We start from the raw sequence: 25,075 nt of genomic DNA on the forward strand, positions 1-25,075 counted from the left end.
TTGTAAGCTTGTAGAAGAAAGTTTATTTCGCAGAAAAAAACACTCATAGCTGTATAATCGTTTTAAAATTATTGCGTGGTGAAGCGGGACCTTCGCTAGGAGGCCGGCTTTAGGATTCTTAAACATGATCATAGTACAATTGCTTTGGGAATGAGTCTTACGTCGCTATATTAAATATTTAGAACGATCGACGCTTTCATAATTGTGATATAACATATCGTTTTTAATATACAATAATAACGAACAGAGTAGGTAGCTATCTGAGAGAGTTCTACAGATATGTTCAACGACTCTAGGAATTATTCTACACTTTTCTGCTGCTCTAGTTTGTTGTAGTCACGGAATTGGTGACAGATAAGTTTCAACATTAATTGATGTTCTTTTCATATTTGTGGTAGTCCAGTTAAGGTTTGTATGGTAAGAATATATGAAATAGTTTCGAAGAAAATAGTAAAAACAACAATATAGTTGTTACCTCCACTGACTATAACTTCACTGTCACAAGAATATGTAGTGTAGTGTAGGTAAAATTTGATTGGTATATCGATTTGATCACTTTGCGATCGAGTAAACATTTACTAAGAATAAATTTAAAATATGTAGTAAGTGTATATGTTAAAGCATATTTTGTAAATATATTTAACTGTTTAATGCCTAAATGTTATTATTAACTTTAGTTTATTAGCCATAACTATTTATCTCACTATATACCTTCTGAGTGGATCCAAATAAAATGAAATATTATAATACATTAATTAATACATTAAACGTATTAACGTAATTAAAATATTAAACGTAATAAAAGATATTATATTAAAAAATAAGTATCAGAGGGAAGTGCCAAGAGATAGTTTTATTTCTTATTGAATTATTATGTAACAGAAAAAGCTTCAGAAATATAATATATCTTATTTTACCAGGCACGAGAAATGACAGTTTAGAAAACGTGAGAAGGAGAAATGTCAACAGCTCTGGGACAATTTCTAGAGTGATTGGTCTGCATAGCATCTTAATATTGCATAAACACACGGATTGCTTGTACAATGATTGTCTTTACATTGAATCAGCACTAATTTTCTAATTTAACAGAAGTGTTATTCCTCTTTTTTTGTTTTGAGCAAAATTTAATTGCAGAAGTATTCTATGAAATCAAACAGCTGATATTGTCTTAGATATACATACCTCAATAACTATTATGGTGTCAGAAATAGAGTAAAACAATTCCAAGTGTCACTAGTCATCGAACTTTTGCTTTGATACATATATTTTTCCTATTATCTTAACTACATTTACGGAATTAAATAATGTTGGTTTTGAATAAAAAGGTACTTATCATTAAACCAAGCTTTAGGAGATTCTCATCAATAAGTTACATATATACAGTATATACAAACAAGAATCTTTATTATTATATTTAAATTGGTAGAAGTTAGTGGTGATTTGTTAAAGTTATAATTTAGCTTAGCATAAGGGGAAACTAGATTTTTTTGGTAGTGATGACTGACCTTATTCAATTCAGTTGGAAATTGGTAAAATATATTTAGAATGAGACGTGTTAAAATCACCGTCAGGCAAGAAAATTAACATGCCTTGCGATGTGAGCTTATCTCGAACTATTAAAACTAAACATTTTGAGCTTGTGCTATAATATTGTGTTCCCAATATCAGTTTCTTCAAACATCCAATTTTAGCTGTAGTATTAGATGTTCTAAGTTAAGAGGTATTTTCGATGTTTACGATAAAAGGTCACATTCCTTCGAAAATTTGATTAATGTAAGTTATTATCTCTCAATACTCTCCATCTTCTTTATGGCCACTTAAATTCAATGCTTAAATCTACTTAATTTAGTCACAATAGTGTCTTCAATATGTAGAGCGTATCTCCCCTGGTCTGTCCCCTAATAGACTCTGATCGTGTGTTAGTAATTTTTAAATGCATATAAATCTAATAAAATATCAAAATCATTAATTAAAAGAAAAACGTGGATAAAAAAATTGCTTTATTGTTGTCTTTATTTTGTGATTTTTATTTCTGTACAGATTTTAATATTTCTTTGTTGAGTGGTTACTGTAAATATTGTTTTGATTAGTTTTGCTTTCTAACCAAGAAGAACCCCCATGCCTTGACAGAGAGGCTTTATGTCCAGGGAAGATATAAAATCGTCGGATCTAAATATTTTTGTTTTTAACGTGCTGACAGTTGTTTTGTTGCGTAATTTATAGAATACACATTATGATTTAAATTATCATACACATTTAATTATAGCATAATATGCCTTTCACATAACATGACATCCAGCAAAAAGAAATGCGTGAAGTACGCCTAGAAAAAAATGTAGCGGAAAGATTATTGTTAATAATTCGACAATAATAATCAAATTCTATAAAAACAAAATATTGGAATGGAAGGAATTTCAAAATTGATTATAATGACATTTATTGTAGCACATGGGATCAAATTCAATAATCAAAACTGACAGTACCAAATCAGTACCTGAAAATGTAGAGAACATTTTATAGATTCATTGAGAATATTATTAATATCATCCAACAGGGGTAATTTAAACATTTTTATGTTTCATTTATCATATTTCCACTTAATGGCAAGATTCTAATTTCTATTAAAATTTGTTTGTAAGAACCAAAGGACCAAATTTTAGGCGCCTTTACATTTTGGTTTTTTAATGGTTAGGGATATCTGTGTTAATTTCAAGTGCACTGTGTTTGAAAGTTAAAAGTTTGACAATTAGAAATCGTGTAATTAATAAATAAAGTGCATTCTTAAAAGGGTCCGATTTTTTCATAACTCAACATTAAAATGATTCCCCTGTTCATAAAGTATCGTATAGTGTATTGAGTATTTCCTCTGCTCTCTTATAAAACAAGATAAAATTAATAAATTGACTGGCTACCTTTCATATATGCACGTATTAGCTGTTTAAAAACAAATGTTATCTAATTATATCCAAATTCAAACATTAATGTGGTGTCTATTTTCTTATCAACCATAAGAGATATCTCTGAATATTGCACTAATGCTAAGATTATTATTGAACTAATTATTTCTGATTTAATGCTTAACAATGTATTATTTTATTACTAAAGGCTGTTTGAACATTAAAAGTTTGATAATTAATAATTATGTAATTATTAAATAAAATCTATTGTTAAAAATTAAGAAAAATCTTTCACAAAACAACGTTAAAAATCCATCCCCTGTTTACAAAGTATCCTACCCTGTGATGAGTTTCCCTTCTGGTCATTTATAAAAGAAACAAAATTAGTAAATTGATTGGCTACCTTGCAGATATTCCCAAATGATTTGTTTCAATAGAAACTATTTTAACATTTATCTGGTTCTTCTGTTCTTATCAATCATAAGGCATATCTCTGAATATTTAATTAATGCTAAGATTGTTATGGAACTAAGCATTTCTGATTTAATGCTTAACAATGTATAATTGTATTACTAAAGGCTGTTTGAACATTAAAAGTTTGATAATTAATAATTATGTAATGATTAAATAAAATCTATTGTTAAAAATAAAAAAAAATCCTTCACAAAACAACGTTAAAGTCCATCCCCTGTTTACAAAGTATCCTACCCTGTGATGAGTCTCTCTTCTGGTCATTTATAAAAGAAACAAAATTAGTACATTGATTGGCTACCTTGCAGATATTCCCAATTGATTTGTTTCAATAGAAATTACATATTCTAACATTTATCTGGTTCTTCTGTTCTTATCAATCATAAGACATATCTCTGAATATTAAATTAATGCTAAGATTGTTATGGAACTAAGTATTTCTGATTTAATGCTTAACAATGTATTATTGTATTACTAAAGGCTGTTTGAACATTAAAAGTTTGATAATTAATAATTATGTAATGATTAAATAAAATCTATTGTTAAAAATAAAAAAAATCCTTCACAAAACAACGTTAAAGTCCATCCCCTGTTTACAAAGTATCCTACCCTGTGATGAATCTCTCTTCTGGTCATTTATAAAAGAAACAAAATTAGTAAATTGATTGGCTACCTTGCAGATATTCCCAAATGATTTGTTTCAATAGAAATTACATATTCTAACATTTATCTAGTTCTTTTGTTCTTATTAATCATAAGACACATCTCTGAATATTAAATTAATGTTACGATTGTTATGGAACTAAGCATTTCTGTTTAAAAGTTTAACGTCATCATTATTTTGTAATTAAAGGCTGTTTGAAAATAAAGTTTAAATAGAAGTCTGAAATCTGAAAATGAAGAAAAATATCCTACCTCGTATTATCTATCCCTATATAATATCTCCCCTGTATTGAATATCTCCTCTACTCTCTCAAAAAATAAGATAAAATTAATAATTAATAATTTGACTGGATACTTTGCAGGTCTGCATAAATACCCAGTGCATCTAGTATCTCCCCTGTATTGGGTATCTCCCCTGTCCTGTTAAAACAAGATGCAATTAATAATCAATAAATTGATTGGCCACTTTGCAGGGCTGCACAAATACCCTGCGCATCTAGTCTCTCCCCTGGTTTAGTATCTCCCCCGATATCTTGTAAAATGACATAAATTGAATACAGTGGAGAATCAGTGGAGTGGGAATCTTGCAGATGTGCACAAATTAGTTGTTACGATAAGAATGTCAATATAATTAGATTAAAATTGTACCATTTATGTAATGTTTTAATAAGAGAGTACCTCTTAACTTAGAATGACCCATCTATTTCGACTATATTCCGACCGAAAATTCAAAATATTTAACAACGTAAATGGCGTAGATAATATCTGGGGAAAAATGAACCTCGGCTGGAGGCGTTGCTCGTGTGCCGTGCCGGCATTTATTAATAGAATATTTATGAGGAGCCCTCTTCCACATGATCGAACGATAGGCCCAGATCCTTCACCCCCGCCCGGATATGTTGGACGAGGGGGGCGTCTTCGGCTACGTCCGGGTGTTTGTATCCGATTAGGAAGTGACAGGTGCCGCGTATGTGCGACGGGAAGTCTTTCGGGAGGCAGGAACGATCGCGGGCCTCGAAGCTGAATCCTGGAGTGGTGATCAGTCTCCTGCAATGAAAAAAACTCGATTAAAGACTTATAGTAGCTAATGTTTTCTATGAATATTGACATATAAGTCTAAATAGATAATGTCATGGGACGCAATAGTTCAAAAACTACTTTATAATAAGTCTAGCTGTTAACTTTATACGGAATAAAAGTTATTTCGACAAAAATAATAAGCTAAAAGTAATAAGCTGCAAAAAGGCTCCTTTCATCTGTGTTATTGATAGTGCTGCCACAAAAAAACAATAATCATGTTGACATATATATTCAATGCCTGTTTGAGAGTGAAGTATGTTCCGGAATGCTTTAAGATTGCTCGAATAATTAAGCCTAAAAACCTGACAAACTAGCACAATAATTTTTAAAACGTATTAAACTTTTTATACCAGATCACCAATTTGAATTTCGAAATCACCATCACGACGTAGTCGATCAAGTACACAGAATAACAGGGGTCATTGAAAAGGTATTAGAAGAAAAGACATACTGCCTTGCAACAGTCTTGGAGGTCTCACCAGCTTTGGACCAGGTATGGCATTTGGTATTAATCTACAAAACGAGCAAATTGCTACCGCTGAATCATAGGTTTTTGAAAAAAAAAAACCTATTTCGGTTGGAGTTCCACATTGTCTTGGGACCACTTCTGTATCTGCTATATAATGTTGGTATCACAACAACAAAAGAAACGGTACTTGGAACATTTTCCAACGACACATTTATCATGGCAAAATATATATCTGTTTTTGAGGCTGTAGAATAAGTACAATAAGTAGCAGTCAAAAAGATCGACAAATGGACTAGGGGCTGGAAAGCTCCAAATGTGTTCATGTTCATTTTGTATTGCGGCGAAATGACAAAAACCTAATTATATCTATATATATTAACAGATTCCGAATTCCTCAAGCACAATCAGCTAAATATCCCTGTAAACATCTCGACGGTAGGTTAAAATGAAAAAATCATGTAAAACAAAACAAAATATATCCAAGCACCTAGTATAGGGCTATTGTCGAAACCAAATTTCAGATATTATTATTTATTATAAGTTTTTTAATTTTGCAGAATTAAAAGTTTATGGAGCTTTTTATGCTTCCTTTATGTTTTTATTTTATAGTTTTTTAAAAGTATTTTTATGACTATCGTTTTATGACTAAGAAAAAATGAGGAAGTCTACATAATATTAAAGAAAATTGACTTCATATTCTTAACTGAATAGCTGGTATCCTTTATGTATATGGACCATGTAATATATTGTAGTACATATATATATATATATATATATATATATATATATATATATAGTAGTTTATATATATATATATATATATAGTAGTATATATATATATATATATATATATATATATATATATATATATATATATATATATATATATATATTATTTATTTATAAATTTGCAACGTCAAAACATCGCAATGTTGCCGCATCAACTCTGAATTTTAGTTCAGTTTGGCTTTGATATACAACACAATTCTAATCTAAATAAAATAATTGAACAAAAATGTTATTAAATATAATTTATTTCAAAATTATAGTACATCTAAAAACTGCAGTTAATTATACAGCCACATAATTTATAGGTTAGAGTTATAACCTCTTGCCACTATTGCTTTCAATAATTTTGCATAAGTCTGACAACCGGACAACTTTGACAGGCTCATTTGTTTACGTGTTCGTATTAATATATATATATATAAATCAATTATATATTATATATATAGTTCAGATAGGACTACGTTAAGAAGCACCACACTATCAAATGTTGATGTAATTTAGGTAATTTGGGACAACTCCATCCAAGAAGTCTAAAACCGTCTTTAAAATTTTTGTGTTGAGATTATTGACAGGCCCATCATAATAATGAATAATAAAATGATACAAGATTAATTGAAATTGAAAACGTTTTAAGTAATCACACTTTATTTGCAAGTTACAAGATTTAAGTTGTAATAAAAATATATAAATAAGAAATGAATAATGTAATTGAACAAATCTAAGAAAGCTGAATTTTTTAATAACTTTATCGCCTAGTTTGCACGAAAAGTTGAAGCTTTTGACTTGATGGAAATTTTAATACGATTTCAAAAATAACTTTCGCAACTTTAAGTAAATAGTTTCTCAACTTTAATTAATGGTATTAGTCCGAATAAAACAAAAACTAGAAGTAAACGGGAACCTCGTATTTTTATTAGTTGGTTGATAATAAATTAAAAAAATCTAATAACTTTTCTTTTAGGTCTTCATACAGATTCGTTTTTCAGTTCATTTTTGTTTTAACTGTGTCGTTAGGTACATGGTTTTATTAATTTTTTAAAATTATTCTCCGTGATTCCACAATCTGCCCTATTGGCAATAAGTAATTCTTATGTCTATATTATATATACATGGCATGTAGAAAATCACTTCATTAAGTAATCTTCTGTATAAAATATTATCTTAATTAATTAGTTTTATTCTAAAGCTTACTCTAAAGTCTACATATGTCCAGTAATCAGATCAGGTGGTGATTAACGTTTTAGTCTACGTACTTCACCATCATTAGCTGATTAGCGAGTACATTGGGATGAACTGACACTCTTTCGAAGTACTTCACACAAACACGTTGACTTACACTAGTTATAGTTTCTAGAGGAATATAGCGTTGTAGCACTTTATTTGAAATATAGTACGGAGCATCAACAATGGCACGCTACACCTTATTTTGGAACCGTTATTAGATTTACTAGCGGTACCCCATAGTTGGATTCCATATGACCAAATTGGTTTGAGTATAGACTCTTACAGCAATACCTTGTTATCTAATGATAACTTGGATTTGCGCCCGATGAGCCAATACACTTGATACAATTTAAGTCCAAGTTTTTTCCGTTTAGAGAGTATGTGCTTCTTCCAGGTTAGGCGTCGATCTGAGTGCATACCAAGATATTTAACATGCTTTGCTTGGAGTGGTTGACGATGATTGATATTCACTGGTGGACACGTTCTTCTATGCAGGGTAAACGTTACATGCGTGGATTTTGTTTCATTGGCTTTAATGCGCCATTATTGATGCTGTGACTGGATCTTCATGGGATGCTAAGATTGCTGTGTCATCTGCATATGTTGCCACAGTAGTTATTTTTGTGGTGGGCAGATCGGCCGATTCTGTTAATTGAGATTTTGTTGATTTTGATATTGAAAATTGTGTTGAACACGCGGACTTTTTTAGATTGGAACACTTGGAGTAGTTCAAGTTGTCTCTCAGAGATATACCAGTACCACACCTATGCTCCGTAGAGGCAGATTGGATGGACTGGCATTTTATACAGAGTCGCTTTCTGGGGGATTGGGAGTTTACTTTTTCTGCAGGGGAGATCAGCATGCAGTTGGATCTATGCAATTTCTGAAATTTTTGGAACCTAATTTTAGTTTTCAAGATTTTAGGAAAAAAGTTTCGACAGACAAGACGCCATGAAAGTTTATCAAAGAAGTATTACCTATTATACCAGTCCAAAGTATTACCTATTATGCCAGTCAAAAGTATCTTACTATTTATCATTTACAATTTAATTTTTTTACCCTCGAAAACTAGCGCTCCAAAATGCTGCTATATTAATTTACAATATAGTTATTCACCAGCAAACTACAAAAAAACATAAAACCACATATATTACATATAAATCTATATAAGCATATATTCGGCGCATTACTTTCGAGATCGCGGCTAGGACGGAAGGCCAGAATCTTAAAAATCAGTCGAATGAACTAGTAGAACCGAAAATAGTAACTAAAAGTAAACGACTGAAACAGTCGATAGTAAATAGTAATAAAATCAGTCGGACCGAAAATAGCGACTGAAAACAGTCGACTTAGAACAGTTACTAGTAAAAACAGTCGAACCAAAAATAGCGACTGAAATAGTCGATAGTAATAAGTAGTCAATTACTGAACAGTCGATAGTCGATTTCAGTCGATTGTTCCCAACACTAATCTATATGTAATATATATAGTTTTATGATTTTTTGTAGTAGTTTGCTTGTAAATAACAATATATTGTATATTAATATTACATAATTTTGTTATAATACTTTTTAAGATTAATATGATGGGGTAAAAAGATTAAAATTGTGAATGATAAATAGTAAAATACTTTTAACTGTTTTTATGGCAATAATGGGTAATATTTGGATTACTCTCTCAATTTTTGTTAAAACATATTTCCATTCAATAATAAATAAAGCTTTTATATCAATTCATTCAGATTAACACTCAAATATAAAAGTAATTCTACTTCGTTTAAAGTTAAGTTACAAATTGCATGTTATGTACTATTATTATTATTATTATAACAGTATTCAGTAATTATTTTTTCCTTTTCTTTTAAAGCTAATACATCTCCGTTTCGCTTATGCTGCCATCGGAAAATATAACCTCATATAAAATTAACTGCTCCAAGCAATCATCTCCGTCCTTTTCTCTCTCACAATTTATACAGGAAAGGGTTCGTACATCTTCGTCTGACATCACGAATTAAAACAAAAACAGTCGAAGCGTACATTTGACTGAAAATAGTGTGTTACTATTTTCAGTCGATATTTTTTGACTATCGACTGTTTCGACCGTTTTACGGCTATCGACTGTTTTCAATCGATAGTTCCCAACGTTAATTAGAATCAACGTTAAAACTATTAATTAAACGAAAGCGGACAATGTGATTCCGGTTATTTCAGTTTTCCCGGAATAGAAGAGTCTCGCCATATTGGTGATACAAAATCAGTAGAGTTCATCGATTAGGCCGGGATTAAAATAAATAGGTGTGATCAGTTGACAAAGCCGTGCTGTAAACACGTTTTTTAATTTAGCGAAATTTTCGCGCGACAAGAATCCGAAGAATTTAAAACGTTTCACGCCGGTTAGTTTTCGTTTTGTTTCCCGATTTTTTTTTGCATGCCTGTCAATAGACCAGTTTAAATCTCTAACACATGTAACACGTGTCTTTTTTTAGGATTTTTTTTGTAAATAAATATTTAATCGACATTATTCCACGAATTACCTCAATTGTTTAAGGGTAATGATGAATATTCTGCTTTCAGACCGTATGTACCCCATATCTGTCATTTTATTCTATAGTCTATCCAAAGTAGTACTGAAATCACGTCATCAAAAACTCGAACTCGTAGGTGGAATTGAAAAGAGTTCAATATAAATATAATCAAATACAACCTTAACCATCAAGTCCTTCGATAATATCACGCAAAAAAGAGGTCGCAAAGTTGGAGCCAGCTTTTTAGTTATTTCATAGTTATTTTATTTAGATTAGAATTTTGTTGTATGTCAATCCAAACTGTATTAAACCCATAGTTGATACTGCAACATTGCCATGTTTTGACGTCACAAATTTAGATGACGTATGTACAAAACTCCCCGTATATATCGATAAAAAATTATGGATATATTGCCCTTTGAGAAACATAAGACCTTCCTTGATACACTGTTGGAAAACATCGGGGTAAAATGGAGCAATTTTAACCCACGAAGAGGTCTAATGATTAACGAAGAGGACTTTCAGTCATTTGATTGAGACACAGTACTTTTTTCCTGTAGTAGAGTTAGTACTTTCCTTCAACTTTAAGTTAAGGTTTGAAAATCAGCTGTTAAAGAACTTATAGAAACCATCAGGTGAATTATTTCAAATTGTTACTCGGTAAATATTAATAAAATGTTTAATTGTATTTTAAGTGATTTATTTTTTAGAAATAGGTCTGAAGACAGGTACTGTAGAGTAGACAGTTGAGCAATAGGGCTAGAGTATCACGTCTTTCTCTCTATCATTGCTTATTGAATTAAATCGAATTGATATATAAGCAAGAAGTGTTTGGATATGTGGAAGGAAGCATTGTCTACAATAATACAAAGTAAACTAACTACTAACCAAAAGGTGATAAATTCCATAAGGCACTAAAAGAAGTTGACAAATGGTGGAATAGTAAACAAGTATTACAAAATATTAATTTCCAATCTATCTAACACTTGTTCACGATTCCATCATTTGTCAACTTCTCGTTCTGTGAGTCTGAGTTTATTCATACCAAAAGTGTAATAAATTTTAAATTATGGTTTTTTGAACATAGCCAAAGAGTTCTTGCTAAATATCCATATCGAATAGCATGTCCATTGTAGTAATCTTTTGCCATAACCCATATCTATATCCATCCTGTGGCAATAATGGTATATTGTTCAGTCAGTTAAAACTTAATTTATCTTTTGCAAGCTATTCTTTAATGAGAGTCTTTGTTGATTTGTTGGAATTTTCTTCTCACAGTATGCTATGGTGCAGTGAATTTTACATAACAATAACTGATGGGTTCTACAAGTTCCTTCTCTCAACTTCTCTCGATCAGAGAGATATATAATATGGAAGGTAGGCCAGAACAAAAAAAGAGAAAACAGAGATCCAAAAACGTTGAACAAAAATACGAAGAGTACAGTACACTAACACCAAAAGCCAATAGCAAATGATTTAACTGAAAACCAATACCACCACAGTATTCTTATGTAACATACAGCTCCTCATACATAACTAACATTATTTGTACAAGTGTATAACATTTGTTATCTCAAATAAATTGTGTGTCGTTAGTGGAAGAAAGTGTATAAAATATACTGCAACAATTGAACAGAGAAAGATAGACTTTAAAATAAATTAAGAGCTCTGTATATCTTTTAGATCTAGAAGTTTGCCACAGTAAGACTAATTTACAAATAGTTTTTTTCAATTGTAATTTTCTTCAACTTCAATTGTGAAAACCGGGTTTCTAGTGTAAGTACTTTCTTGGTTGATTTCCTAATACAAACTCGGTTTGAGCCCGAACAACTGAATTGATTGAACTCCCTAGTATCGTATTTTCATTCAGGGTGATTGTGGTAGGTCCTAATCTTTCTAATTGTTTGAGAAATTGCTGTGAGAGATGAAATAATCTATATATAAGTTCTAACGTTGGTGCAAACATGTTCGATAAAAATGGTTTTCCATTAAAGCAAGCTACGTCGACAGATAATATCGGCGTTTCAAACTCTCCCCGATCTACCTGCAGATGATATAAATTTTCAGACGATATTGACCTATATTTCTCTAGGGCCGCCGGCAAATATTTTGCAGTTAAAGGAGTTGGATCTCATAACTAAACAATTTCTTGCGGAATAGCTGGCGCCGAATGGATTTTCCACGTTTCGATGACGTCATCCGGGCAATCGCGGATAAATTCATGTTTACCAATTTCACGGACCTAGCGTCACGAGGGGCTTCATTACTTTTTTGAAATATTTTATAGCATATTTTTATATATAAAATGTTTGATTGCGTAAAGTATGGAAAATCTAGTTGAGAAAACTTCAAAAAAGAAGAGGAATTATTTAATTGATAATAAAGAATATATATATATATATATATATATATATATATATATATATATATATATATATATATATATATATATATATATATATATATATATATATATATATATATATACGTATATATATATATATATATATATATAACACTCCTTTCCTCGGTGTTCATGCAAATTACTGTCAGACGGTCTCCTCGTTGTGCATGCACAGTGTTTTGCACAGCTGAAGCTCCTCCCTCGGTTTCTTGGTGGTGGTGGACAAGGCTGTTCCAAGAAACCCTTTTCTGTAAGCCGATTCGCTGATAATATCTGGGTGGGAAACAATCTTGCAGCTAGGAACTTCTCACGCTGATAAAATATGTGCGTTTCGGACTCTTAAGGAATTCCCAAAAACTCCACGACTTCGGGTCTTCTTGATATTTATGGTTAGACGCCAAAAAGAATCCTCTACTAGGTCTAAACATCCGGCACTTTTCGTCTAGCCTCGGTACTTAAACCCTCGTTATCCTAAACACTCGACAACGAGCCGATGGGAATCATCCTTGTTGAACACGTCTGTTCTGTTTACTTGGTACCCTTTTGCCTGTCTATATTTACCAGACGTTCAATATACTGCGAATGTTTTTTATCAGGTCATAGTTCTTTTCCATGTCATATATATTAAAAAATTCATTAATAAATTAGACCCTCTAACAATAGAACCCAAAGAATTCTACAATTAGCGTGACTTAAATTTTATAGGGCTGTCCCAACCATTCATAGTAAATTTGTGTCGCAGCATATAAAGATGATATTTTGTTGGTTTTATGAGTAGGGTTAGTGATCAGCAAATAGCTATACTTAAACGTTATCTAAATATAAAAACGTCTTCATACAATATAACATATAGTCTATTTAAAGTTTAATTATAAATGCGTCATCGAAATATGTGACATCAGAAGGTCGCAATGTTGGTGCATCAACTCTGAGTTTTAGTTCAGTTTGGTTTTGAGTAGTGTCGGGAACTATTGGCTGAAATCGACTATCGAATGTTTAGTAATTGACTACTTTTTACTATCGACTGTTTCAGTCGCTATTTTTGGTTCGACTGATTTTACTATTTTTTACCAGTGACTTCAGTCGACTGTTTTCAGTCGCTATTTTGTTACTATTTACTATCGACTGTTTCAGTCGTGTACTTTTACTTACTATTTTTGGTTCTACGTGTTTCATTCGACTGATTTTTAACGTTCTGTCTCTGTGTCTGTAGCCGCGACCTTGACAAAAATGTACCCAATTTATGCTTACAAGGATTTATATGTAATATATATAGTTTTATGACTTTTTGGTAGTTACTTGTAAATAAAAATATATTGTATAATAATATAGCAGCTTTTTGGAATGATATTTTTCAAGATTGTTAATGTAATAGAGTAAAAAGATTAAAATTTTGAATGATAAATAGCAAAAATACTTTTGACTGCTTTTTTGACAATAATAGGTAATATTTCGATTACTCTCCCAATTTTGTTAGAAAATATTTCCGTTCAATAATAAATAAAGTATTTACTTTATTTAAAAAAGCTCTAGTAGTCTATGGTTAGGTATATGTTTAATTTTTATTCAGTATTTATGGTTATTGTACATCTTTGGTTTTTAGGTTTTGTGTAAGTTCTATTGTATTGTCTCTATTTATTACAGTATATTATTTAAAAATATCAATTAACATATTAAAATACGATAAACCTTTTTCGGGTATTATTCCATTCCATAGAAAAATTCCATTCCTTCCATAGAACATTCAAGTATAAAAGTAATTCTACTTCGTTTAAAATTAAATTATAAATTGCATGTAAATAGTATTTATTTTTTACTTTTCTTTTTTAAAGTTAGTACGTGAAGGAATATGTACATTTACGTTTCGTTTGGTAGAAATAAGCACATATAATATTAACTGCTCCAAGCAATTATCTCCGTCCTTTTCTCTCTCACAATTTATACAGGAAAGGATTCATATATCTTCGTCTAACATCACGAATTGAAAAAATCATTGTCCGTTACTATTTTGAGTCGTCAGATTTTTTACTATCGACTGTTTCGACTCTTTTGCGACTATCAACTGTTTCGATTGTTTTCAGTCGATAGTTCCCAACGCTAGTTTTGACATTCAACAAAATTTTAATGTCAATAAAGTATAAATAAAGCAATTTTTAAAAGCGTACCATAAGATCAAGGAAGATAAATGATTTGACTTTGTGTATCTTCATGAAACTTGGACATTTCAAAATAAACAAGAAAGTGACAAAAAAAACTGTAATGACAAGAAATATTGATGGAAAAAGGTAAAAGTTACAATAGGATTTGGTTAAGTTTTATTGGTCATAATATCTCAGAGCAGATATATTGATATTCATGCAAGGAATAACAATGGTTTTATACCTGGTGCAGAATTAGTGTTTTTCTCCATGTACTTGGAATCAATTGTTGGAGAACCTGGAGGAATTATCAGTTATTATTATGAAAATTGCACCATATCATAGCCATAGGACACTGGTAGAAAAATTCCGACAATAGCATCAGAAAAGACTGTAATGAAGGAATGACTTTCGAAACATGAATGAAGTTTTGAAGAGACTATGATAAAAACTGAATTATTATGAAATTGTTACTAGGTAGACATAAACAAATGTTTCATTGCATTTTTTGCAATCTACATCGTAACAGTTACATATACATACACGCTTAAAACTCACCCTTATCGATGAGGCAAATCGTTTCCCATTAAGACGACTGATGCCGCGGGCAAAGTTCAGAACTTATATACTCAAGCTCCACCCTCTACCTGTGGCTGATATACATTTTCCGACGCTATTTACCTATATCTTCGTATTTACTCGGTGCTATTGGCAAATATTTTCCAGTAGAGGGAGTTCGATCTCCATAACTAAACAATTTCTCGCGAAATCGCTGCCGCCGAATGGATTTTCCACGCTTTCGTAATGTCAACGGAGTAACGGCGTATATATTCATGGTTATCGGCGTCGCGAATACCGGTGTCATATGCGATTTCATTGCTTTTTTAATATAAACCGCCAGCCTAGCGGAATATGTAGTTTAATGATGGTTCTAAGTACAGTAGTTTTGATATTTGTCAGCATCAAATAATACACTGTCAACGTTAACAAATTATGAGTATATGGTCCCTTAAAAATCGAAACAAATGATTTTCACAAGACCCTCCTGAAGTCAGAAGATATAGTGAATGAATCAAAACTTCCCAGTCAATCTGTCTCAATATTTGCTCTCTTAGTAAAGATGTGTACGGTCTAGCGTTTTAATTAGCATTGGGAACTATCGACTGAAAACAGTCGAAACAGTCGATAGTCAAAAAACTGGCGACTGAAAATAATAATTACTATTTTCTGTCAAATGCACGGGTCAATTGTTTAGTCCATCTCAATTTAAGACGTTAATATGTCGCAATGTTGCCGAATTTAAATTTGACTTTTAATTTATTTTAGCTCTTATTTATTATAACATTCTAATATAAATAAGACAATGAAATAAAAATGTTGTAAAGAATTATACTTTCCATCTTCTTCCATAAAAAGCGTTTTGCACCAAGCATTTCGCGTCTTAAAATCGAGAATGCCGAAATCCCATGGTCAGAAGAAGCCTGCCTACCTCGGTCTTGTCTTTGATTGCAAGTTTAAGTGGAACTCCCGGATTCAAAGGTCCCTCCAGAAAGGTCAAGGTATTGTTAGTTTGCTGTTCCCGCTCATCAACCGGGCCAGCAGTCTCTCTCGTACAAAATGCTGGTTCGATCAGTCGTTCTATACAGTTCCAGTGTTTATTTAAAATACGTCTCACCTAGTCAGAGGGAATGTCTTCATGTTTTTCAAAACAAAATTCTCACGAGAATAATAATTGCCCCCTGGTTGGTCAGGAATAATCAAATTCATAGAGAAACAGATGTCTTTCAGGTTCACGATTTTATATATGAGCTCTAGTCGTGATATTTCTTAACTCTTCGTCTCTCGGACAATAGATGGGTGAGTTGATTATACTTAATATCTTAGGCAATGTGATTAAATCTACCAACGGCCGGATTGGTTGGCGTAGTAGTAAAGGCGACATGATGGTCTACCTACTGTTGCGATAGTCACGGGTTTGAATCCTGTTTGTGATTGTTTGATATTTGTGGTTGTCCTAGGCAAGAGTACAAAATCCAAGAAGGAAAATGATTCCAGTGGCGCCGGTTATCAGGCTGGGTAAGACCGGATGTCCTCTGGGATGATTCCTAAGTTGGTCACTCGCCAGTCGGTAGGCTTAATGCCGAGGACTGTGGCTCGGAGTCCAGGTTAAACTGTAGGTCCATTCCAGATAAATCACTAGTTGGTAAAAGGAGACTTTAAAACATAAAAAAAAATACCACGGGAATATTAAGAAAATTAATAGAATAGAATAAGATTTCGTGAAAGATAGTTAACGATAATGATGATGATGATGAAAAGGATGATTATGAATTTTTTCCTACTGCCTATCCTATGTTGTCGATTTAATAGAAACCAACATCATTTAATTTAATTATTTGTTGTTGTAACTTCACTAATATTTTGACAGCGAACAGGAGTAGAGAAAAACAATTCTTAGCATCTATTTCTAAGACCCTTGACTCGGAAATACAAACTAAATCACGAAGAAAAATTCAATACTTTATCCTTGACCCAGAATACAGACGAAGAACACTGGAACTAATCCTAATTATTTCCACATCTCGATGTATTTTTTCTGCGTTTGCTAATTCCGGCAATTTTTCGTGCTTCCTGCGCAATTTTAAGGACCGGAATATGGATAAGAAACGCTAAGAAGACAAACGACACCATAAATAATTTGGTTACGTGGCAGCGGCCGTCCAGGATTTTAAAGCGGGTTCACCCCTCCCCTCTCGGTGGGTCCCCTCCGCAAAATATAGAGAATATAGAGGGAAATTTTAAATGGGCACATGTGAAAAACAAAAAGCATTAATAAAAACAAAATTATTGATAAATTTGACGTAATTGTTGTTAAAAAATTATACCGAAGTAAACGAATTTCCGTTTATTCGATTGAAGAAATTCTGGGTTTTTGAACAATTTTGGTAATTAATTATTTTCTGTAGTATTCCTTAGAATATTTAAATATTTTCTTTATCAGTCTCGTTTCTTATAATTTTGATTATACGTCTATTGTGTTGTGTTCTAGGTTATAGTGGTTTTAATAAAATACATTACCTTATCAGATTTTTTAACAAATATAGTGTAACAGTATGTTCTTCATTCTGACAACTGTGTATAATTAATTTTAAATACATAACATAACTTTATTTATAGATCTTTTGGCTTTGGGAAACAAAAATATGAATACAAATTTGGCATCAGCAATCAATCTCTTGTACGATAGTAACATAATGTTATTCCATATTGTACAGTAGTAATATAATATGTTTTTAAATATAACAGGTGCAACAACTCTGGTGCAAAAAAGCTACATTTTTTACAATTATTGCATTGAAGATTCCCTTCTATATTCCTATGACTTTCTGGATAAGGCCGCGTTTCTCCTTCCCCACCAATCGACGACTTTCTAAGCTTTCTTATGTCGCTTCGTTACAGTCCCTTCCAGCCGTCGACCAACCTGATCCCGTTACGTCACTTTCACGGATCAAAACGTCGGAATTACGTGACGTCTCGGCGTCGAAATTGAGCCTCTTAGGACAGGACAGAGGGGGCGTTATTAAATCTTTTTTTATTTTTATTTTAAACATCGTTCGCCCCCGTGTTGTTTATCTCTAAAGTGTTTTTCGGCTTGTCTTTTGAATTTTTTCACATAAAACCGAATTAGGATTAAGTAGTCTATAACAGAGATCTACAAAAAATATTCTAGAAGAAGCTTTAAAATCAGTTTCTTTTTAACACACGATGGCAAGTTTCTTAACAATATCACAAAAGTACTAAAATTATAGTCGATATAGTCGAACTATATAGTCGATATAGTCGAACTATAGTCGAACTAACGATAGTTCTCAACACTAATAACTAATACTCAACTAAAACTTAACACTAATATATATATATATATATATATATATATATATATATATATATATATATATACATATATATATTTTCAATTGCTGTTTTCAATTGCTATTTTCAGTCCGACTGATTTTATTACTATTTACTATTGATTGTTTCAGTCGTGTACTTTTAATGACTGTTTATATAGTATTTTAATATCCTGAAAAGGAAAATAATATAAAGAAATTCCAAGGCATCAGAAATTTGATTATTGCACCAAATTTCAGATAAATGCATTTTAGATACAATACGATACAGTACCCTGGTGACTTTTTATAGATTCATCAAAGAAAATCCCTAAGTCAGTGATGGTTTTTATGCTTCTATTCATGTAGATCATTTTGTACACGTCAGAGAAACGTACATATACGTATATACGCACAAAACGTATATATATATATATATATATATATATATATATATATATATATATATATATATATATATATATATATATATATATATGGTTTTTATGGCAATAATAGGTAATATTTTGATTGCTCTTGATTTTTGTTAAAAAATATTTCCATTCAATAATAAATAAAACATTTACTTTATTTAAAAAGCTCTAGTATTTATTGCGCGATCAATTTTTAATTATGTCATTAATTAGTTGTTTTTCTATGATATGATTAGGTATATGCTTAATTTTTATTTAGTATTTATGGTTGTTGTACATTTTTAGTTCTTAGGTTTTGTTTAAGTTCTGTTTTATTGTCCATATTTTTTATAGTATATTATTTAACAATAACAATTAACATATTAAAATACGATAAAACCTTTATGGGGTATTATTCCATTCCATAAAAAAAATTCCATTCCTTTTTACAGATCCACAGAACATTCAAATATAAAAGTAATTCTACTTTTTTTTAAATGAAATTATAAATTGCATGTTAGAATAGACATAGAATTCAGTAATTATTTGTTCCCTTTCTTTTTTAAAGTTAGTACGTGAAAGAATACGTAAATCTTATTAAGTTATTAGGTTATTAAGTTCTAGTTTTTGTATTATAGAAAACCGTGTTAACAAATTGTATCCTTTTAATGGCCCCAAGGCTAGCTTTCAAAGAGGTTCTCCAATATCGGTAGAAGGATACAATTTGTTAACACAGTTTTCTATAAAACAATAACTAGACCTAATGGCCTTTTCCGTGTTGGAAGTAACCATTTTTGTATAAATTAGATTGACAACTTTTTATGTTTAATAATATTTTAGATCTAATAGTTAAGAAATGAACATTTTCATGTATTTAATAGCTTAATTTGTTACATAAAACAGCATAATAATTGAGGACAGCTACTAAAAAGCGTATATCTTAATTTATAATATGAACTTACCTGTACGATGTAGGACTGACATTTATTTTCAGTGGCTCGCTTCCGGATTCGAATTTATTGGCTATGGTGACATTGTGCCCGAACATACAATAACGTGGCATTTTAACTCCTACAACTCCAGCAAGTACCGATCCGGTGTGGATTCCAATCCGCATCTGGAAAGAAAAACATCATTTAAAGTCATAATCAAGGAATTGATAAATATTTCATAGTTATGTACATTTTTCTAACCAATCTACTGCTAACAAGATTCCGACTTAAGCTTTTATAAATACTTTTTTGTTAGTAACAGGCTTGCCAAATATAATGGCTTGTGATGCCGAATTTCCTTTATGGTTAGTGACCAAGAGAATTGACCAAGATATACTGTGTATAGTGTCGATATTATTCTATCCCATCATATATTTATAAACACTATAATTATTTCGTCCTTTTTATTATATACATTTATCGTCATTGTCTCCATCTTTGTAATAAGTATAATATTTTTATGATTGTTTGATATGATGTTTTTATGATAGTATATATATATATATATATATATATATATATATATATATATATACAGAGGATGGACAAAATTATATGAGCAACACCAATGTGCGCACAAATTAATAAAGCGTTGCTAATTTTTCTATCGAAACAACCTCTAGATGAATGAAGTTGCAGATAGAAATCTACTCCTCACCCTTTGCTCTAGGACTCACTCTAAAGAATCAATTATGTTGAGGTCTAAGGATAGTGCAGAGAAGATGTTTGATAATATTCTGATGTCCTTCAAACCAAGAGTTATTCTTTTTGGCCGTGTATATGGTTGAATTATATTCATGGAATATGGTTCCAATATGATAGTCATACTAAGAACTTCATCACTGAGGATGACGAGATAATAATTCGCCGTAATCCGGTCAATGATGTGAATGAGAGAATTAGCTGAATACCATGATGTATCCGACCAAATCATAACGGAAACTCGCCAATGCTTTACTGTAGGAAGCAGGAAGTTTGGATCATGGGCTTCTTTTGGGATTCCCCATAAATAAATCGGTCCTTTTGTATCAAACAATATAGACGATTATTAATCAGACTATACGATATTCTTCTAATTTTCAAGTGTCTAGGTTTTATGGTTATTACACCACATCATTTACAGCTTGGTGTTGGCCTATATTCTATATGGAGCTCTGCTTGAAGTTGATTAGAGTGCACCCAGTTCAAAATGGAAGCATCAGAAACTCCATCAGTTTTCTGGCGAAATCTAGTTTTAGAAATTGAGGGTTGCGAAGGAAGTTTACATTTGGATGACGCCATTCTCATGAAATATAAACCCAAATTGTGTGTTCTAATAATTCATAAAAAGAATTGGATACTCTGGTTACCATTGATTTAAATCAATCTATTAAATATGAACTTTCTTTTAAAACACCTCTAATTTGCCAAATTTATTGTTTTTTTTTCGCAGGGATAAATGAAATAATCATAATAAATCTTCCAATCTTCAAGTATCTAGTCTTCTTTTCTTCTGTCTTTTATGGTCATTGCACCACTTCTTTCACAGCTTGGTGTTGGTCTCCATTCTTTGTGGAGCTCTGTTTGAAATAAGCAAAACGGGCGCTACCAGAGTGCATCCAGTTCAAAATGAAAGCATCAGAGACTCCTTTAGTCTTCTGGAGAAATATACTTTAACAAATTGAGTTTTGGTAATTGTTGTTAATTAACATTTGGATGACACCATTTATATGAAATAAATTGTGTATTGTAATAATTCACAAAAAAAATGAATACTCTGATTACCATTTTTTTAAAATCAATTAATAAAATATGAACTTTTTTAAGACACCTCTAATTTGCCAAATTAATTATTTTTTGAACAGATAAATGAAATATTCGGGGCGCACAATAAAGAAATAAATTAATAAAAGACAAATGCGAATATAGACCTGATAAAAATTCGATATCCATTCGTCAGAGTCCGACGAAATCAATTAAAACTTGAGTGTTTCATTATTTTTCCGAAAAGAGCCGAATTAATGGAAGTTATTATACTTTTTCTTCTTCGCGCCTGAATTTATGGAAGCATTTAGAGCTCATTCATTTATCATTTCATTATTCGGCAAGAACCACCTTCGCCCAAAAGAGGATTTAAATAGACGATTCTTCTTTTATAACTGTTTTTGGGGGATGCGCCGTAGTACGGGTGATACGGAAAAAATAAACATCTTCCTGAATGGTCCTTGTAAAACTGGATTCAAATTAATTATCCGGGACTTTTATTTTCGTTGCCTTTTTTGTCGCTTTATCTGCAGAGCAAATAAAAAAAGAGATGGTCCTTGGTAATAAATCCCGTTCTTTGGTATTTAAGTTTTTATGTAAATGTTTATTCAACCGTTAAATTTTAATGGTCATTTCTACGAAGATTGGTAATCTTGATGGGTCTTCAGCTTGCAGTGCAATCAAATAAAAATTAGACGAATTTAATAACTAATAAGCGATATAGTCGGTTTAAAATAACATTGAATTCACAGTGAATAATATATTGTCTATTGCAGTTTGTATATTCGTTCTAATATTAGAAAATAGATTCCTGGCCATTTTATTGCAGTTAAGGAGAGACAAAATGCTGTCTGATGCATCCGCACATGTAACCGAATCAGCTTACAAAAGTCGTCGGGTTGTCAAATATCTGTAAAAATCTTTAATAAATCGCAAATGTTCTTTTGGCGCTTTTCTTTTATTTATAAATTTCAAATCGCCGGTCATATTTTTTGTTCTGGCCTAAAACCAGGCGGTGAAAGGCATGACGAATACCTGGTCGCGGAGACTTACCCTGGAGTGACATGTTGGACTGGGTTATGTGGCACTGCCTCTAGACTTCCCAATACAGTAAACCGAAACCGCCTCACAGTTGACCCCTGTGAGTCGCCACTGCTACTGCATTAAATTTGGGGGTATGGCACGCGCTAACCGGACAGCAGTTATTGGGCACGAAGACCCAGTGAAGAAACAGATAGTAAAACCAACTATAGATTCGCGAGTTTAAGATAACACACGACTGGATGCTGTCGCATGAGGGCAAAAGTTATGACTGCAGGGACGGATGAGGTCGTTTCAGCCTGGAAAAGAGGAGGTTAACGGTGACACGGTGCTAAGCTCCCAGCATTTCCACCAGCTCGCGAACAAGCGCGTTTTCAGAAGAACTTGAGCTGCTTTGTTGTTTGCGGAAGGACTGAGATATGAAGTGCTTGATTTCTGGAGTGCCAGTTTCCCTGTGAATTTCATTATTTCTGACAAATCATTGAGCATCTATTATTCTCCCGAGGAGCTTATTTTGGAAAACTTGAAACCGTTTCACCTGTAGGCATTAGATCCGTAGAGGAGTACGGACCGAATTAACATCTTGTTAAATAAGCATTTGGAGATGAGAAATCATCAGAGAAGATAGCAGGTTTGTTATCCCGAACCTTTCTGGATAGCTTTCTGGATTTGGGAATGTCAGACTGGGACTGGGACTAGCGGGAGACCTTGAGGTACGCCAGCATCTATTTGCTTTCGAGTGGAAAGTGTTTCCCCGATCTTGAGCTGGACAAAAATTGTCCGATAGACTTAATGAGAGCGATTAGGCCCAACAGGACGCACTTTGAGATCAAGCCATCGTGCCAGACCTTTCGAAGGCTTTAGTTAGGTCCAGAAGCACTGCTCCAAGTATCTTTACGTTGATCAAGAGCGTGATGGATGTGTGTGGTCAGGCGGCCGGCCTGATGGACGGATGAATGGTGAGCGCGAAAGCCAAATTATTCGTCAGGAATGATGTTGTTTACCTTTGTGAAAGAGTTGAGAGAGCAGAGTAAGGTAAGCTCTCTCACGGTAAGCTTAGAACTGGTACTGAGAAGGCTGATGGGCCTGTAGTCAGATGGAGATGATTTTGCTCCTTTATCAATATATAAATTAATAAATAAATTATGTTTTATATAAATATAAAAATTACGTTTTATAACATTTTTGTTCCATTACTTTATTTGGATTAGAATTTTCTTACGTCAAAGCCAACATGAAGTCAAACTCAAAGCTGATGCGGCAACATTGCGTTTTAACATTTTGACGTCATAAGTTTCATTGTTTTGGTCAATCTGTTCTGTTAGTCGGTATATGGTAGATAATAAAATTTCACCTGGTATTGATCAGTAATCTTTATTTTTATCTAAATTTGTTGTAATAGTTTCAAAACATGTTTTAATTTAACTTGGCTTGATTTTATTTTCTCGTTATCCTGAGGTGAACTTCTTATTATACATTTTAAAGTTTCCTTTTTACCAATGAGGGTTTATCTGGACGGGAGATACAGTTTAACGTGGGCTCCGAACCACGGTCCTCGGTATTAAGCCTACCGACTGGCCGCTGACCAACTTAGAAATCATCTCTGAAGACACCCGGTCTTACCCACCCTGGTTACTGGCGTGACTGGGATCATTTTTTTGTCGGATTAGGACTTTTGCCTAAGGACAATCACAAACATAAATTTACGAACATGCCCCAACAGGATTCCAACCTGCGACTATCGCAACAGTAGGTGGACCATTCTGTCTTCTTTACTGCGCCAGCCAAGCCGGCAGGTGAACCTATGATAGAATATTTTTGAATTAATTTTAATTTTAACCAATCTTTTCGTATATAACATAACCTCATTAACCTACAAACATATTTAAAATATAACTCTGATGTCTGTTCGTAAATCTCGATTGCTACGAAACAGCCGAATAAACACGGAGAAACAGAACGACACGATCTTATCCCGCCACGTTTTCACTTTAATCATAAATTAACAAGACGAACGAATCACAAAGCCAGACGGAGAAAGGCACTTTTTGCCGAAGAGTAATTGCTGTTTCTAAACAAAGACCTGGATAAATTCGAAATTAAGCCAGAACTTACTTGTGCGTTTATAAATCAGCATATTATAAACTTACTAATTAACCCTTCGCTTTAAACGAGGTTAAGCAAATGTTAAATTGTTGAAGCTGATAATTTATCAAAAAACATGTTCGTAAGGAAATATATGTAAACTTGTCTGAGATGGGAGTTATTTGACGAAAATTTAATTCATTTAATGAAAACTGATTCATCAAATTATGGTAACTAGTCATTGAAGTTTAT

At 32.2% G+C, this 25,075-nt stretch overlaps 1 protein-coding gene across 2 annotated transcripts in view; it reads right to left on the reverse strand.

Moving 5' to 3' along the window:
- Positions 1-25,075, reverse strand: part of Gycalpha99B (guanylate cyclase 1 soluble subunit alpha 2) — a 204,412-nt gene continuing 179,337 nt past the window's right edge. For both annotated transcript variants that reach the window (XM_076418371.1, XM_076418373.1), the window contains 2 exons: positions 19,925-20,079; positions 1-5,078 (listed from right to left, as the gene is read on the reverse strand). In XM_076418371.1, the coding sequence (XP_076274486.1) occupies positions 4,865-5,078; positions 19,925-20,079 (369 nt within the window). In that variant the 3' untranslated portion in view covers positions 1-4,864. The remainder of the gene's footprint in view (positions 5,079-19,924; positions 20,080-25,075) is intronic.

This window comes from Rhynchophorus ferrugineus, unplaced genomic scaffold, assembly GCF_030347505.1.
Source record: "Rhynchophorus ferrugineus isolate W39M unplaced genomic scaffold, kcgeb_rfMv2 rfM11, whole genome shotgun sequence".
NCBI lineage: Eukaryota > Metazoa > Arthropoda > Insecta > Coleoptera > Curculionidae > Rhynchophorus > Rhynchophorus ferrugineus.